The sequence below is a fragment of the Trichechus manatus genome, unplaced genomic scaffold (assembly GCF_000243295.1).
Source record: "Trichechus manatus latirostris isolate Lorelei unplaced genomic scaffold, TriManLat1.0 scaffold00001, whole genome shotgun sequence".
In the NCBI taxonomy this organism is placed as follows: domain Eukaryota; kingdom Metazoa; phylum Chordata; class Mammalia; order Sirenia; family Trichechidae; genus Trichechus; species Trichechus manatus.
In genome coordinates, this window is record NW_004443937.1 from 22,444,019 (window position 1) to 22,457,558 (window position 13,540).

Sequence of the window (13,540 nt, forward strand, 5' to 3'; positions counted from 1 at the left end):
TTATTTTTATTTTGACATACATCATTCAAAAGAGTGTGTAAAAAATATATATATAATAAAATGAGCACCTTATGTACTTATCATCTAGCTAAGGAAATAAGAACAGTTACCATTATCTTAGAAGCCTTCTTGGTGCCTCTTTCATAGAGGGATTAGCTTTTAATAGTTATAGTACCATTCAGTTTTTCTGTTTTTTACCATGCCAGCTTAGCTAAATTGTATTGTTTAAGGAACCTATCCGTTTCATCTAAATTCTCAGGTTTATTGGCCTGGTATTTATAACATCCTCTTACTATGTTTTTCAGGTCTGTAGGGTCTGTGGGAGTGTCACCCTTTCTCATTCCAATATTGACAGTTTGTGTCTTTGCTTTTTTTTGTCTTAATTGATTAGTGTTGCCAAAAATTTGTTAATTTTATTAATCTTTTTCAAAGAACTACCTTTTGCCTCATTTGACTTTTTTCCCTCAGCTAGCTTGGAAGTTATAGTCTGTTATCTTAGTCATCTTCCTATCTACCTTAACAGACACGTACATATTTTTACACTTAATTTAACAAACTCTGTGGTAATTTGTACTTTACTCTCTTCCTAAACAACCCATAACCCTTATAAAACTTTAATTACCATCCAGCATTTGAGTAATGTTTTTACTCCACAAATTAGAGAGTATTATCATTTCGTACAGTCAAAAATTGTTTAGATTTTCCCAGATGTTTGCCAAGAATCTTCTTTATCCAGCCTTCTTGCATATCAAACCTTCCAGTTGGGATCACATTCTTCTAAAAATAATATCCTTTAGACTTTCTTCAGGTGAGCATCTTTTGGTGAAACTTTCTCAGTTTTTATTTGAAAATGACTTTATTTTACATATGTTCTTGAAAGTTCCATTGGGTATAGAATTCTAGGTTGGCAATTATTTTGTCTCAGCTCATTGAAAATATTATTGCACTACCATCTGATATATATTGTTACTGTTTGAAAGTCAGCTGTTTGTGTTATTGTTTCTGTGTAGGTGATGTCTTTTCTCTCAGGCTGCTTTAAGAGCTTCTATTTGTTTTGCTTGGGATATGTTAGGCCTCCTGGATCAAGATTGTGTTCTTCAGTGAATTTGGAAAATTCTCAGCCATTATCTTTTTAAAGAAAGCTTCTTCCTGTTTTCCATTCCCTTTTGGAACTCTGATTAGTTGTAAGATATTTTCACTCTGTCCTTCTTGTTTTTTAACCTATTTCATGTTTTCTCTCAGTTTGCTTATGCAGGGTATTTCCTTGGTTCTGTCTTTCAGTTAATTCTGTGTCTAATTTGTTGTTTAATTTGTCCACTGATTTTTTTAATTACAATTATTATTTCCACCTTTAGAAGACCTATTTATTTATCCCCCCCCCCCCCCCACCGCAGCACGGCAGAGTAATTTTGTATAGTCTTTTGTCCCTTGGTCGTATTTTCAAGTTTCTCCTTCATGTCTTAAACATATTCAACATTGTTATATGTTCAAAATTTCAGTATCTGAAATCTTTGCATTCCAATTTTCTGTCATGTTTTTTTTAACTCTTGCTAATGGTATCTTGGGGTGTTTTTTGAATGTGAGGTTGTATTCCTTATAATATTATTTGGGGAATTCTTCGAGGCCTGGTTTTAAGTTACATTCCCACAAAAAAAAAAAAAATTGCATTTACTACTCTACTAGTTGCCTAGGAGCACTGCCAGCCTGTAAGCGCTTTAACATCTTCACTGTGTGAGTGACTCTGATATCATTAATTTGGACCAAAAACTTGCATGAAGACCAAGTTTCCTCTTGGCGCCTTCTGAGCAGTGGATTTGTTTCTCATTTCTCATTCACCTTCACACTGAAGCCAAGATCCCAGCTCTTTCAAGGGCTCCAGTCAGTCTCCCACCTTCAGTAGGCTCCACACATTATATTCTGTTCCCTTCATCCAATGTCGCTTTTACAGCTGAAGCAGAAACCATGAGGCCGGCTTTGTTGATTGCCTCCCAAGGTTCCTGCTTTTGTCCGTTAGTATTTCTTAATTTTTTTTTTTTTTTTTTTTTTGCCAACATAACAGTGTCTTTAAATAAAATACAGTTCTAAAAGTATACAGCATTTTCATTGTCTCTATTAGAAGGGTCATTCATTCCTTGAATGGAATTTGGCCTATGTGCTCTATTCTATATGTCATTACTGATCATTGTGTCTGGTTCTGGAATGTCACTAAGCCAGGAATTAATTCAGACAGGTGTTAATTTGATACTAGAGTTATAGGAAACTACCATAGTTTTATGCAAATAATGTGCACCTTCTGAGTTTGTTTGCTGGCCGCGTCCTTCCCCCACGAGCTATTTATGTAAGCACGCTATACTTAGTTTTTACAACAACATGTGGAAGAGGATTGGCAAGGCAGCACTTGTGAGGGTGCCTCACGGGGGGAGGGCGCTGCGGGCAAACAAATGCAGAAGGCACACGTTATTTGTGTAAAAATATGGTATATTTGTGTGTTTGGCTTATCAGTATGTCTAGAGATTGTGATTTTTTTATTTTACGAATCTGATGGCACTGAATTTTCATTATTTCTATCTGACCCCCCCACCTAATTAGTGAACCTAATTAAACTGATGGTATAAGTGTAGGAAATAATTTAATTAATAAAATAATTCACCATTCCTGATCCTGCCAGCAGTTTGCTTTAACAATGGATTTCCTTTTCTTTCCAGCCTGATCACACGGATGCTACAGAGAGATCCCAAGCGAAGGGCTTCTCTAGAAGAGATTGAGAACCATCCTTGGCTCCAGGGAGTGGACCCTTCACCAGCCACAAAGTATAACATCCCCCTTGTGTCATACAAAAATCTCTCGGAAGAGGAGCACAACAGCATCATTCAGCGCATGGTGCTCGGGGACATAGCAGATCGTGATGCCATTGTAGAGTAAGTCAACATTCATCAGTACAGGGGTCACAGGTTTAGTGTTCTTGGAATGGGCTCTCTACTCGTCAGGGCCTTTGGGCACTGTGCAGTGGGTAGAGTTCCCATTTGGTAGGAGTTATGTCTTTATCTGTAAAGCTCCTGGCCCAGTGCCTGGCACATAGGTTTTCTTGTACTAGTGAACACGTAAGCCATTGCTGGGTGGTGTCAGCGAATGCTGTGGCCTTTCTCCATTCCTATAGGGGTAGATTGGAATATCCTGTTTTCTATCCCAGTACACACCTTGTCCATAGTGGTGTCCTCTTCATTCCTGTTTCTCCAGTTGGTTCCTGAAGTGAGCAGGGAGAATGGGGCTGTAGCACGGGCTTAGAGTTGTCTAAATCAGGATTGGCAGATGGGGCCAGTCTTGTGGTTTCATAAGTAAAGTTTTATTGGACTATAGTTATGCCCCTTGGTTTATGGATTGTCCATGGCTGCATTGTGCTACAGCAGCACGAAGCCTAAAATGGTTGCTGTCAGGTCCTTTAGACCCCTTGCTGCCTCGACCTGGAACCCACAAGTTACTAATTATGTCCTTAAACACCAAAGCCAGGTTTTAATAACCTAAGAACTTTGAAATCAAGGATAATAGAGCATAAAGATGCAGCTGCTTTGTTTTAATGATGATTAATTTCTATTAAGAGGTCCTATCTATGGAAACTGTGAAACATTTCTACAAATGAAAAATCAAAGTTCTTCAACATGTTCAGTGAAGCAGCTGGGTATGATGGAAAGAGGGTAGACTCTGAGTGGCAGAAGAGGGGTTCCCATTGGGAAGGTTACTCCAGCATGGCTGGGTGACCTGACCCAGTTTCTGACCCCCGGGGACAAGGAGGCTGCAGACTGGACCTACAGACCTTTGTGTGGGGCCGTCACGTGCGACATCTTGTCGGCGGGGCTGGTTTCTGAGAAGGGTGGTGTCTGCATAAAGGACATGTGTGTTTAGGGTGCTTTTAATACACTGGAAAGAAAGACTTACAAAGTAAACCGACTTCTTAACTTTGGTTTAAGTACAGATTTCTACTCGTTTCCAGTGCATCATGATAAGCCCTCACAACTTGACCCACAGCTACTGAAATGGCCTAAACGAGCAGAGAATCTCGAGCGGGAGGCACACTGCCCTGCCAGGGACACTCAGTCTAGGAACTTGTAGGAAAGGGTTTTGCACTTCTGAGTGAATAAAAAGCCGTTTGTATCTCCCTGAGTTGGCTTAATTGTGTTTGTTGCTGTTGTTTGCTTGTTTTGATTTTTGGTGGTAAAATATATGTGACAAAGATTTTGCCATGCTTACTTCAGTGCACCATTCAGTGAAATCAATTACAGTCACCATGCTGCGCAACCACCACCGTTCCAAAAGTTTTTCATCACCCTCAGCAGAAACTCTGTACCCATTAAGCAGTAACTCCCCATTCTCCTTTCCCTCAGCCCCTGAATAACCAACCACTAATTTTTCTGTGTCTATGCATTGACCTGTTCCAGATATTTCATATAAGTGGCATCATACAATATTTCTCCTTTTGTGTCTGATTCATTTCATTCAGTATAATATTTTCAAGGTTCCTCCATGTCGTAGCACGTATCAGAGCTCATTTCTCTTTATGGCTGAATAATACTCCATTGTATGTATATCCATAGCAGGTTTTGTTTACCCGTTCATCTGTTGATGGACACTTGGGTTGTTTGCCTTAATGTTTTTAGTTTAAATAATCCCAGTGGAGTCATATTTAATTAATGTAAATTCAGTTACAAATCCAAAAGGAGTAGCGTGCATCCAAATATATATAAATATGTGTGTGTATTATTATTTTTTTTTTGGAAAAGAGGAAGAAAACCAGTTGGATTTTAAATTACTTGTAGTCAGCTCATCGTGTGTAGTTCGTTGGCTGGGTGGAGCGGCAGACAAGAGGGAGGACAGCAGTCCCAGGTTGTCATAGAATCAGAATTTCAAGACCTTAGTTTAACTGAAAAATGACTTGAGTGACTTCATTCCTATCCTAGGTGGATTTTTCAGCACGTGCCCCAGACCAAGCAGGAGATGGGAACCTGCTGACCCCAGGTGGCCTGCTGTATACGGTGTGAGGAGCTCCTCGTTCTGAGGGTGGTTCCTGTGTTTAAAGACCCTTGACATGTCCCCGAAACACAAGCCAGCTGCTTTATCTGGTACTCAGCTGAGAAACCACTCTAGAGAATTCTGACCCCTGCATTTCACTTTGGGCTCCTACTTTGGAGTCTCCAACCTGGGCCTGTCCTGCCTCACTCTACATTTTGTAGAAAGTGAGCTCCGCTGTTGTTTCTTTTTGAAGTGTTCTGTGTGAGCATTCTCACTAACTGCAGAAAAACGCCAGTGTGTCCTGGGCCATGTGGGGTCCTCAGCAGCTCGTGTAGCACTTTCCAGTGTGTTCATGGCAGGCCGGCTGCCGGAGAGCGGGCCGGGGCGTGTGCCTAGCAGACTAGGGACTTGGCGAGCGTAACGTTTTAAGTGGGTGAATGAATACACTCATTTTGTTCAAAGAAGAGGTTAATAGCAACATGCCCTCAACTACATTAATAACTCTTTAGTGCCTAAAATGTCAATAAATGCAGAGAGTCTAAAAATAACTTCTTGGTTTTCTCGATTGATACTGGTGTTTCAGCGTATTTTCGTGTCACACGCACCTCATCTCCACTGTGTACTTGTAATGGAAGCAGGTAAGTTAGTTCAACAAAAATAAACACTGCTGCACAAATGAAGTTTTCAGATAATCTGTACATTCTTGGAAGCTTCCTTTTCTTAGACATCGAAAACTGACATCAGCATTGTGGATTTTTCTAATACAAATATTTGTATACAGTTGTGTTTTAGAATTTCAAGAGTGACAAGTAACTGCTAGTGGTTTTTTTTTTTTTTTTTTTGTTTGGTTTTTTGCATAATTTTAACAATCACAAGTCAATGAATTACATTTGCTTGTGCCTTTTTTTTTTAAAAAAACAATTCTGCTTCTTGTAAAAAGCAAACCTACCAGTATGGCTTATGTTCATTGTCACTTTGTTTTCCTCAGAGCCCTGGAAACGAACAGATACAACCACATCACCGCTACTTACTTCTTGCTCGCTGAAAGGATCCTGAGAGAAAAGCAAGAGAAAGAAATACAAACCAGATCTGCAAGCCCTAGCAATATCAAGGCCCAGTTTAGGTGAGAAAAAAATCTTCACTGATTTTAGTAAGTTAATGTTTTGAAATAGTGGACTTTTTTTTTTAATTGCTTCCTAACTGTGGGGTGAGGGAGTTCAGTTATCATGAGAGAGACTCACGCATGGGTTTCTGGTGTGTGCCTGGGACGGTGTTGGTCCTTTGTCACCAGGTGGGAAGAGGGGCTGCGGCTGGTGGCCTGGCTGGGGAAGCATGTTAGGAGAGGCAGCCTCAAACCAGAGTTTGCTAACTATTTTCATTGAACTCTTCCAGATCTGACATGTATTAATCTGTCATTTTCTTTAGTTTTTCATCTCAGGAATGAGGCTGAAATTTCCCCTGAGTTATTTGAAATAATTTTTAAAAAAATATATGGCATTTCTGTGCCATCGCAGCAGGATGCTGTCTCAGGGTTTCAGGGATTAGACAGATCAACTAGTTGGCTTACTAGCCGCTTGACTTTGGGCGGGTCACATAACTTCTCTGTGACTCGGTTTCCTGATCTGTTAAAATGGGTGTAATGACACTGTCTACCATAGGGTTGTGGTGAGGCATAAATGAATTAATATAGTGAAGTGCTTAGAACGGGGCTCCTCGTGTTTGCTGTCAATGTTACGATGTCTCACTACCACTCTCTCCTCCAGTAAAGTAGTGCATGTGCTCCTCCCCCTTCTTCCTTCTCCTCCCTCTCCTCCACCGCCTCTCCCCCTCTTTTCTTCTGCCATGCTAACTTTCCGCTTAAACTCAAAGCATGGAAAAGGTTTAGTTTTTCAGGTTATCATTATGAAATTTATTTAAAAAGTTATTTATCTTTTGTCCATTTGGGTAAAGTCATCTGTGGAATTGTAGTGGTTCAAAAACAGAAGGGCGCTTCTGATTCTGAATAAATCTCTGTTTGTGCATCCAAATATATATAAATATGTGTGTGTATTATTATTTTTTTTTTGGAAAAGAGGAAGAAAACCAGTTGGATTTTAAATTACTTGTAGTCAGCTCATCGTGTGTAGTTCGTTGGCTGGGTGGAGCGGCAGACAAGAGGGAGGACAGCAGTCCCAGGTTGTCATAGAATCAGAATTTCAAGACCTTAGTTTAACTGAAAAATGACTTGAGTGACTTCATTCCTATCCTAGGTGGATTTTTCTGCAGTGAAAACTAAGCACGATGTATATAGTGTCTGCTTAAGAGGACTGGGCCCCAGAGTGAGGGAACTCTTGGGAGTGAGACACACCAGGAGACTGGTGTTGAGAGGCGAGGATCCCCCTAGTCCTGATCCCACCCCTCTAGCGGGAAAGAGCAGCCTGAGACCAGACAGCCCTGCACGATAGCTGTACCGGCTCTGGAGCCACCACCAGTCTTTTGTAGGAGAGAATATTTGGATTTGAACTGATTTCTGGGTCAGTGAAACAGGTCAGGATTCAATCTGAAGTTGATCAAATAGGTAAATAAATTAAATCTGTTTTACTTTATTATAGAAATTAAGAAAACCAACCTTACTAGGCAGTTTTTCTTTTGCCCACCTGAGGATTCTGGAGGCAGATGCTGTGAGGGCCTCTTCTCTCCTGTGACACACGGCCCACTTGCAGGTGGCGGAGGTCTGCTTCCTCGCCTTTTCTTTATTGTCATTTATTTTATTGACAAAACCCTGGACCTGACTTGGCTCCGTTGTTAGATATGCCTTGGGGTCCAAGTGACTTGGGATGTAGAGGCCTGGACAAAGTCAGGAGACTAGTGTTTCAACCAGCAGTTAGTGGTTGGGGAGGTCAAGGTAGGGAGCGCCAGCACAGAAAGCTGACCAACACTTGTTGGGACCAGGTGACGGCCCAGGAAATCAGTGACAGCACTGCTGGGACAGTTACAGGAAGCTGAGATCTTCTCCCTGGCTGCTGGTGTCTGTACCCTGATGGGTGGGCAGAGAGAAGCGAGGACTTGGCCTCTGACTTTTGGGTTCAGGGGCAGAGTCCTAGGCCTTGAATTCATGGGAACATGGGGACTCCCCTGGGAAATGCAGTAGAGGATTCTCAGTTCAGAAATGTAGGAGTCAGAATTGACTCAGTTCACAGGAGAGGTGCTTATACAGGCAGGATCCTGCATTAGTGAGGGGATGTGGCGTTGGGAGTTGTCAAATCCAGTAGCCTGAAGTTTCTTAAATTCTGGAATTGATACTGTTCCGAATATACTAGAACTTTACTTGAGTCATCAAAAAGTGTGGGGCTGCCTCACATGTTCCTGTGACAGAATATGAAGTCTAAAAGAAAGGTATAGGCATTTAGATTTATTCCTAATCTAGAACTCTTGGGACTGTCTTTGGGAGTTGTCTGCAGACTCAGAGAATCTTCCAGTCTGCCCAGGAGAGCTGAGCACACAAGGTTGGAACTCCCTTGGGGGAGGGGGCGGGGCGAGGGTGGGGACATCTGGTAGATGGTGCCAGGTAATTCTGAAATGAAAACACTGATGTCCTTACTGTAAGCGTGATGTGCTCACACACTGCCGGCAGTTGTGGGTCGGGACCACTTCAGGGACTACTGCTTCTTAGCTTCAATTGGATTTTTTTAAAACAGGTTTATTCTTGTGCAGAACATTTTAAGAAAACTTGTTTGTAACAGTTGTAATAGTTATTTCTATATGGTGGTCACTGATAAATTTTTGTTCTTGCTTTATTGATTATGAAAACAATACGATTTTCCAGTTTTTTGGGACTGCAGGCCCTTGAGAGCTCTTGGGTCCTGCCAGTGTGGGATGGAAACATGGCGTGGTCAGGCTGCTGTTGGAGGAGGGCTTGGAGGTCCTCGGGGAGCTGGCCTCAGCGTGAGTCACATGGCACCCAGCACCCCCTCAGAGAGACACCAGGCCACGAGAAGAACCACTGAGGCCTGGCCGCATTGGCTCCATCAATTCAACCGGAAATTGTTCACGCGGCTTCATCAGGTCACAGAGTCAAGCCACCGCCTTGGGGGTTTAGCAACCATGGTACCCAGCCTGTCATCAGATGTCACTGTCCTCAAACCTGTATGACCGTGGGAGGTTACTTACCCTCTCTGCGTCTTGATTTCTTCCTCTGTGAAAGGGCCATGATAATAGCCCCTGCCGCATGGAATTGTGGAGTTAAAAGAACTCAGCCCTGTAAGCCTCTCACAGCAGTGGCTGGATTGTAGTGAGCAGTCAGTGTGAACTGTGCTGTTGATGCATTTATAATTCTTGTTAGCAATGTTCCTTCTCTTTTGTTGAAATAAGACGTGATTTACTCACAGTGTTGTGGCTATAAGGATGACTTATTTCATCTAGCAGTGTTGGACGCAGATACGTGCTGAATAAATGTAAACTCTTGACGATTTGGTCTATTTGTGAACAAGAGCCATTGGTCCAGGGATGCCTGCCCCTATGGTGGCCACCACAGCTGCAGCACTCGTGGATCTTGCTTCTGGGGGTGGGTCTGAGAGGTGGTTTTCGGCTTTCTTTTAAGTGGGGGAGGGTAACGAGCCTCCCTCACATCTGGGCCCTCCTTGTCCTTTGCACACCCATTGGCTGCAGCTCTCCTGCATCACAGATGCCATCAGCACTTTGCCTGCCTCCACGGGGATTTCCTCTGTCTGCTGGGTGGGGTTTTGGAGGCCGCTTATGCACACGATTCTTTCTCTGGGAGCAGTTGTGTCGTGTGCAGCTTTCCAGGGGCCACGAGACTCACGGTGGGCGTGCGCGATGTTGTTGGTGGAGGACAGATGACTTGTCCAGAGACACTTCTTGACCTAAAAAATATTTATTAAATTACAAAGTAGTGACTGTAGCAAATCTACTCACTCCATCTTTGAGAGAGAGGATAAGGCTCCGCGTTGAGGGAAAGGTATCTGGATAAAATCTCTTGGAGTTTTTTAAAAGCTAATGGTTTAATTGGATTTTATTTTCAGGCTGACAAAACTGGTGTGGATGAAAATGTCCACAGTGTAAAGCTGGCTGTTTTAAATGTCACTGGCATCAAAGCAGCCTGTGGCGTGTGCTTTCCCCTGGAGTAGACTGTCCCCCAGGGCAGAGGGGACAGTTGAGAATTCGAAGGTGTTTATTCAAAGCAGAGGCGAGAGAGCCTCATTATCAGAAGTCTTTGGCTCCCGAACATAGCTATGTTCTTGTCACTTGAGTGACTCCAGATTGAAGAATACAATCAGTTTAAATAATAGTGACGTTTGCTATCCAGCGCTCTTCTGTGGGCATTTCAGACATATATTTATGTTTAGCTTAGTAAGTGCATTTCTTAATTAGCGAGGAAGAGATTTATGTCTGCCAGTATCCATTGACCTGTCTCTTCATATTCTCATATTACAGTCATTAAAACGTGTCCGTTTATTTTTGTAAGCACTGAGCTCTTTCACCATCTTGTAAAATCAAGAGGAGCAAATTTCAGGTGAATTTTATTAGCAGTAATACACCTTTAAAGGTTATGATCTAAGAACCAAGGAACAAAACGTGTGGTGTTCAGGTTTTGCACTGGTGGTAACCCCTGTATGCCTTTAAACATGTTTTTCTGTGTAGTATAAAGCTCTTGTATGGGAAAGGTGGAGGAGTTCTTTGCCCCTTTTTCTCTTCTGAACAGCTATGACAAATTTTTCATTTGACCAATAAGCTACAGGCTACACCGTGTTTCAAAACCACATTTGCCCTTCCGGTGCCTTGCTGATGTTTACAGGATGTTGAATGGGTTTGCAAGGTGGCTGCGGCTGCTTTGTTTTTTTTTTAAAGTCTGTGGATTTTGCCCCAGTAAGTTTTACATAATGTACTCTACTAGTGTGTGCATATTATTACATGGTTTTTCTCTTTCCAATCTGTTACATAGGCAGTCTTGGCCAACCAAAATTGATGTACCCCAGGACCTGGAGGATGACCTCACGGCCACCCCTTTGTCTCACGCGACTGTCCCTCAGTCTCCCGCTCGTGCTACCGACAGTGTCCTCAATGGCCACAGGAGCAAAGGCCTGTGTGACTCGGCAAAGAAAGAGGACCTCCCTGAACTGGCTGGGCAAGCACTGTCCGCGGGGCCACCCGCAAGCTTGAAACCCACAGCCAGTGGGCGCAAGTGTCTGTTCAGGGTGGAAGAAGACGAAGAGGAAGATGAGGAGGACAAGAAACCCATGTCCCTCTCAACACAAGTGGTTTTGCGCCGGAAGCCATCTGTGACCAACCGCCTGACGTCTAGGAAGAGTGCTCCCGTCCTCAACCAGATCTTTGAGGAGGGGGAGTCTGATGACGAGTTCGACATGGATGAGAATCTGCCTCCCAAGCTGAGCAGGTTAAAAATGAACATCGCTTCCCCGGGCACAGTTCACAAACGCTACCACCGGAGGAAAAGTCAGGGCCGCGGCTCCAGCTGCAGCAGTTCAGAGACCAGTGATGATGATTCTGAAAGCCGCCGGCGGCTCGATAAAGACAGCGGCTTCACCTACTCCTGGCATCGCCGGGACAGCAGCGAGGGGCCTCCTGGCAGTGAGGGGGATGGCGGGGGCCAAAGCAAGCCGAGCAACGGCAGCGGAGGGGTGGACAAGGCGAGCCCCAGTGAGAGTAACGCCGGCGGGGGCAGCCCCTCCAGCGGCTCCGGGGGCAACCCCAGCAACACGTCGGGCACCACGCGCCGCTGTGCCGGCCCCGTCGGCTCCGTGCAGCTGGCCTCCCGCAGCGCCGGTGAGCTCGTGGAGAGCCTCAAACTCATGAGCCTCTGCCTCGGCTCCCAGCTCCGTGGCGGCACCAAGTACATTATCGATCCCCAGAACGGCCTGTCGTTTTCCAGTGTGAAGGTCCAAGAGAAGTCCACGTGGAAAATGTGCATCAGCTCTACGGGCAACGCGGGCCAGGCCCCTGCCGTGGGCCGCATAAAGTTCTTCTCTGACCACGTGTCAGCCCCTACCGCCGAGTTGGAGCGGATAAAGAGCAAGAACCTGAAAAACAACGTGCTACAGCTACCTCTGTGTGAAAAGACCATCTCTGTGAACATCCAGCGGGGCCCCAAAGAGGGGCTGCTGTGCGCCTCCAGCCAGGCCAGCTGCTGCCACGTCATCTGAGGGCGGCCGTGCTCCGTCCCGCTCAGAGCTGTGAAGACCGGCTCACGTCACTGTCCCCTTTTCTGTTGTACTCTTTGCGGTGGGCGCTTGGAGCAGTTATTTATTACATTGTCATTTGTTCGCCTGACGATGTGACAATGCATGGTCTTTGTGCATGCTGCTAGACACTTCTTTTCCAGCCGAAAAGTCTATTGTGTAATTTTTACTTTTATAATTTTAATGTGGATGATCAGGATTAAATTAAAATGTATATTTGGAACCTAATATAAATGGAGCACTTAGAAATTTGATGTTCTGCACTTAACCTAGAGAGAGAGAAAAAAAATGCTTTTGTTTCCTTGTGCAAAACCTAAGTTCCTGTCCTGCCGTTCTGTGATACGGACACTCCGTGCTCTGAGGCGTGCTCTGTGGTGTCTGAGGCAGAACCAAAGCAATAACGTTGTGACGGGACCGGCCTGGGTGCCGCGAGTGCCGCCCAGCGCGGGCCTGTGCAGAGCCAGCCGAGAGCCGCGAGTGTCTGCACTGGAACCTTAGCACTATGATTTGAACATACCCACACCTGTTTGTCTTAAGCTATCGTGTGAAAACAAGTTTGGGTTCTTAAAATTTAACAAAAAAAGATTTCCTTGTTTTTGTAATAGGTGAGATAAAGTACACAGATTTATAAGGCAGCTTCCCCTGTAGTGATAAATTAATTAAAAGCAGACAATCTTATTTTGTAATGTGATGAAGTGAGTTGATGATGTCTTAACTCTGCTTATAGAGTATATGTCTGTCTAACAGAAGAACACAGTGCTCTGTGTGAACCCTTCCTGTGGGCACACCCAGGGGTGCCTGTAACACAGTGTAGATAGACGGTAGGGCCTGGTGTGGGCACAGAGGTGCACACAGACGTTGGCAGAGTTAAACCCCATAAATGAAAAACAGAAAAACTTGTTGGGATCTTTTTAGGAGTTTGGTAATTAGTTGTCTGTTATCTCCATTCTTTTACATCCTTTGACTCAGCTATGAAAATTGGCCAATCAGAAAAACACATAAAAGGGTAAAATTCACACATGCAAGAAAAAGAAACCCCACAAAGCTTGCTTGTTTTCCCCTCTTCTTTTTTTTTTTTGCTGTTTTTCATGTTGCCTTCCTGCCAGAATAATAATCAAAGAACTCTTGCTTTAAACTATTCCTGTACAAAGACCACTTTTGACCAGATAATCATCGTATGTGGCATTTTATCTTGTTAGGACACAGTATATTGCAGATCGCTAATTTTGGAAGGGGCTAGGTGTTATTTTTTCATGCTGTGCCCTGGGGGTCTTAATGCTTAGTGACACTGGTGCTAGGGCCACGGCCCCACCAGTGGCCGGGACCCGGGGCCTCCCCAC

General features: G+C 44.0%; 1 protein-coding gene across 6 annotated transcripts in view; it reads left to right on the forward strand.

Moving 5' to 3' along the window:
* The window catches only part of SNRK (SNF related kinase), a 69,597-nt gene extending 56,305 nt beyond the window's left edge, over window positions 1–13,292 (forward strand). For all 6 annotated transcript variants that reach the window (XM_004368439.2, XM_023726086.1, XM_023726073.1 and 3 more), the window contains 3 exons: window positions 2,706–2,918; window positions 5,993–6,127; window positions 10,946–13,292. In XM_004368439.2, the coding sequence (XP_004368496.1) occupies window positions 2,706–2,918; window positions 5,993–6,127; window positions 10,946–12,164 (1,567 nt within the window). In that variant the 3' untranslated portion in view covers window positions 12,165–13,292. The remainder of the gene's footprint in view (window positions 1–2,705; window positions 2,919–5,992; window positions 6,128–10,945) is intronic.
* Window positions 13,293–13,540: the final 248 nt, after the last annotated feature.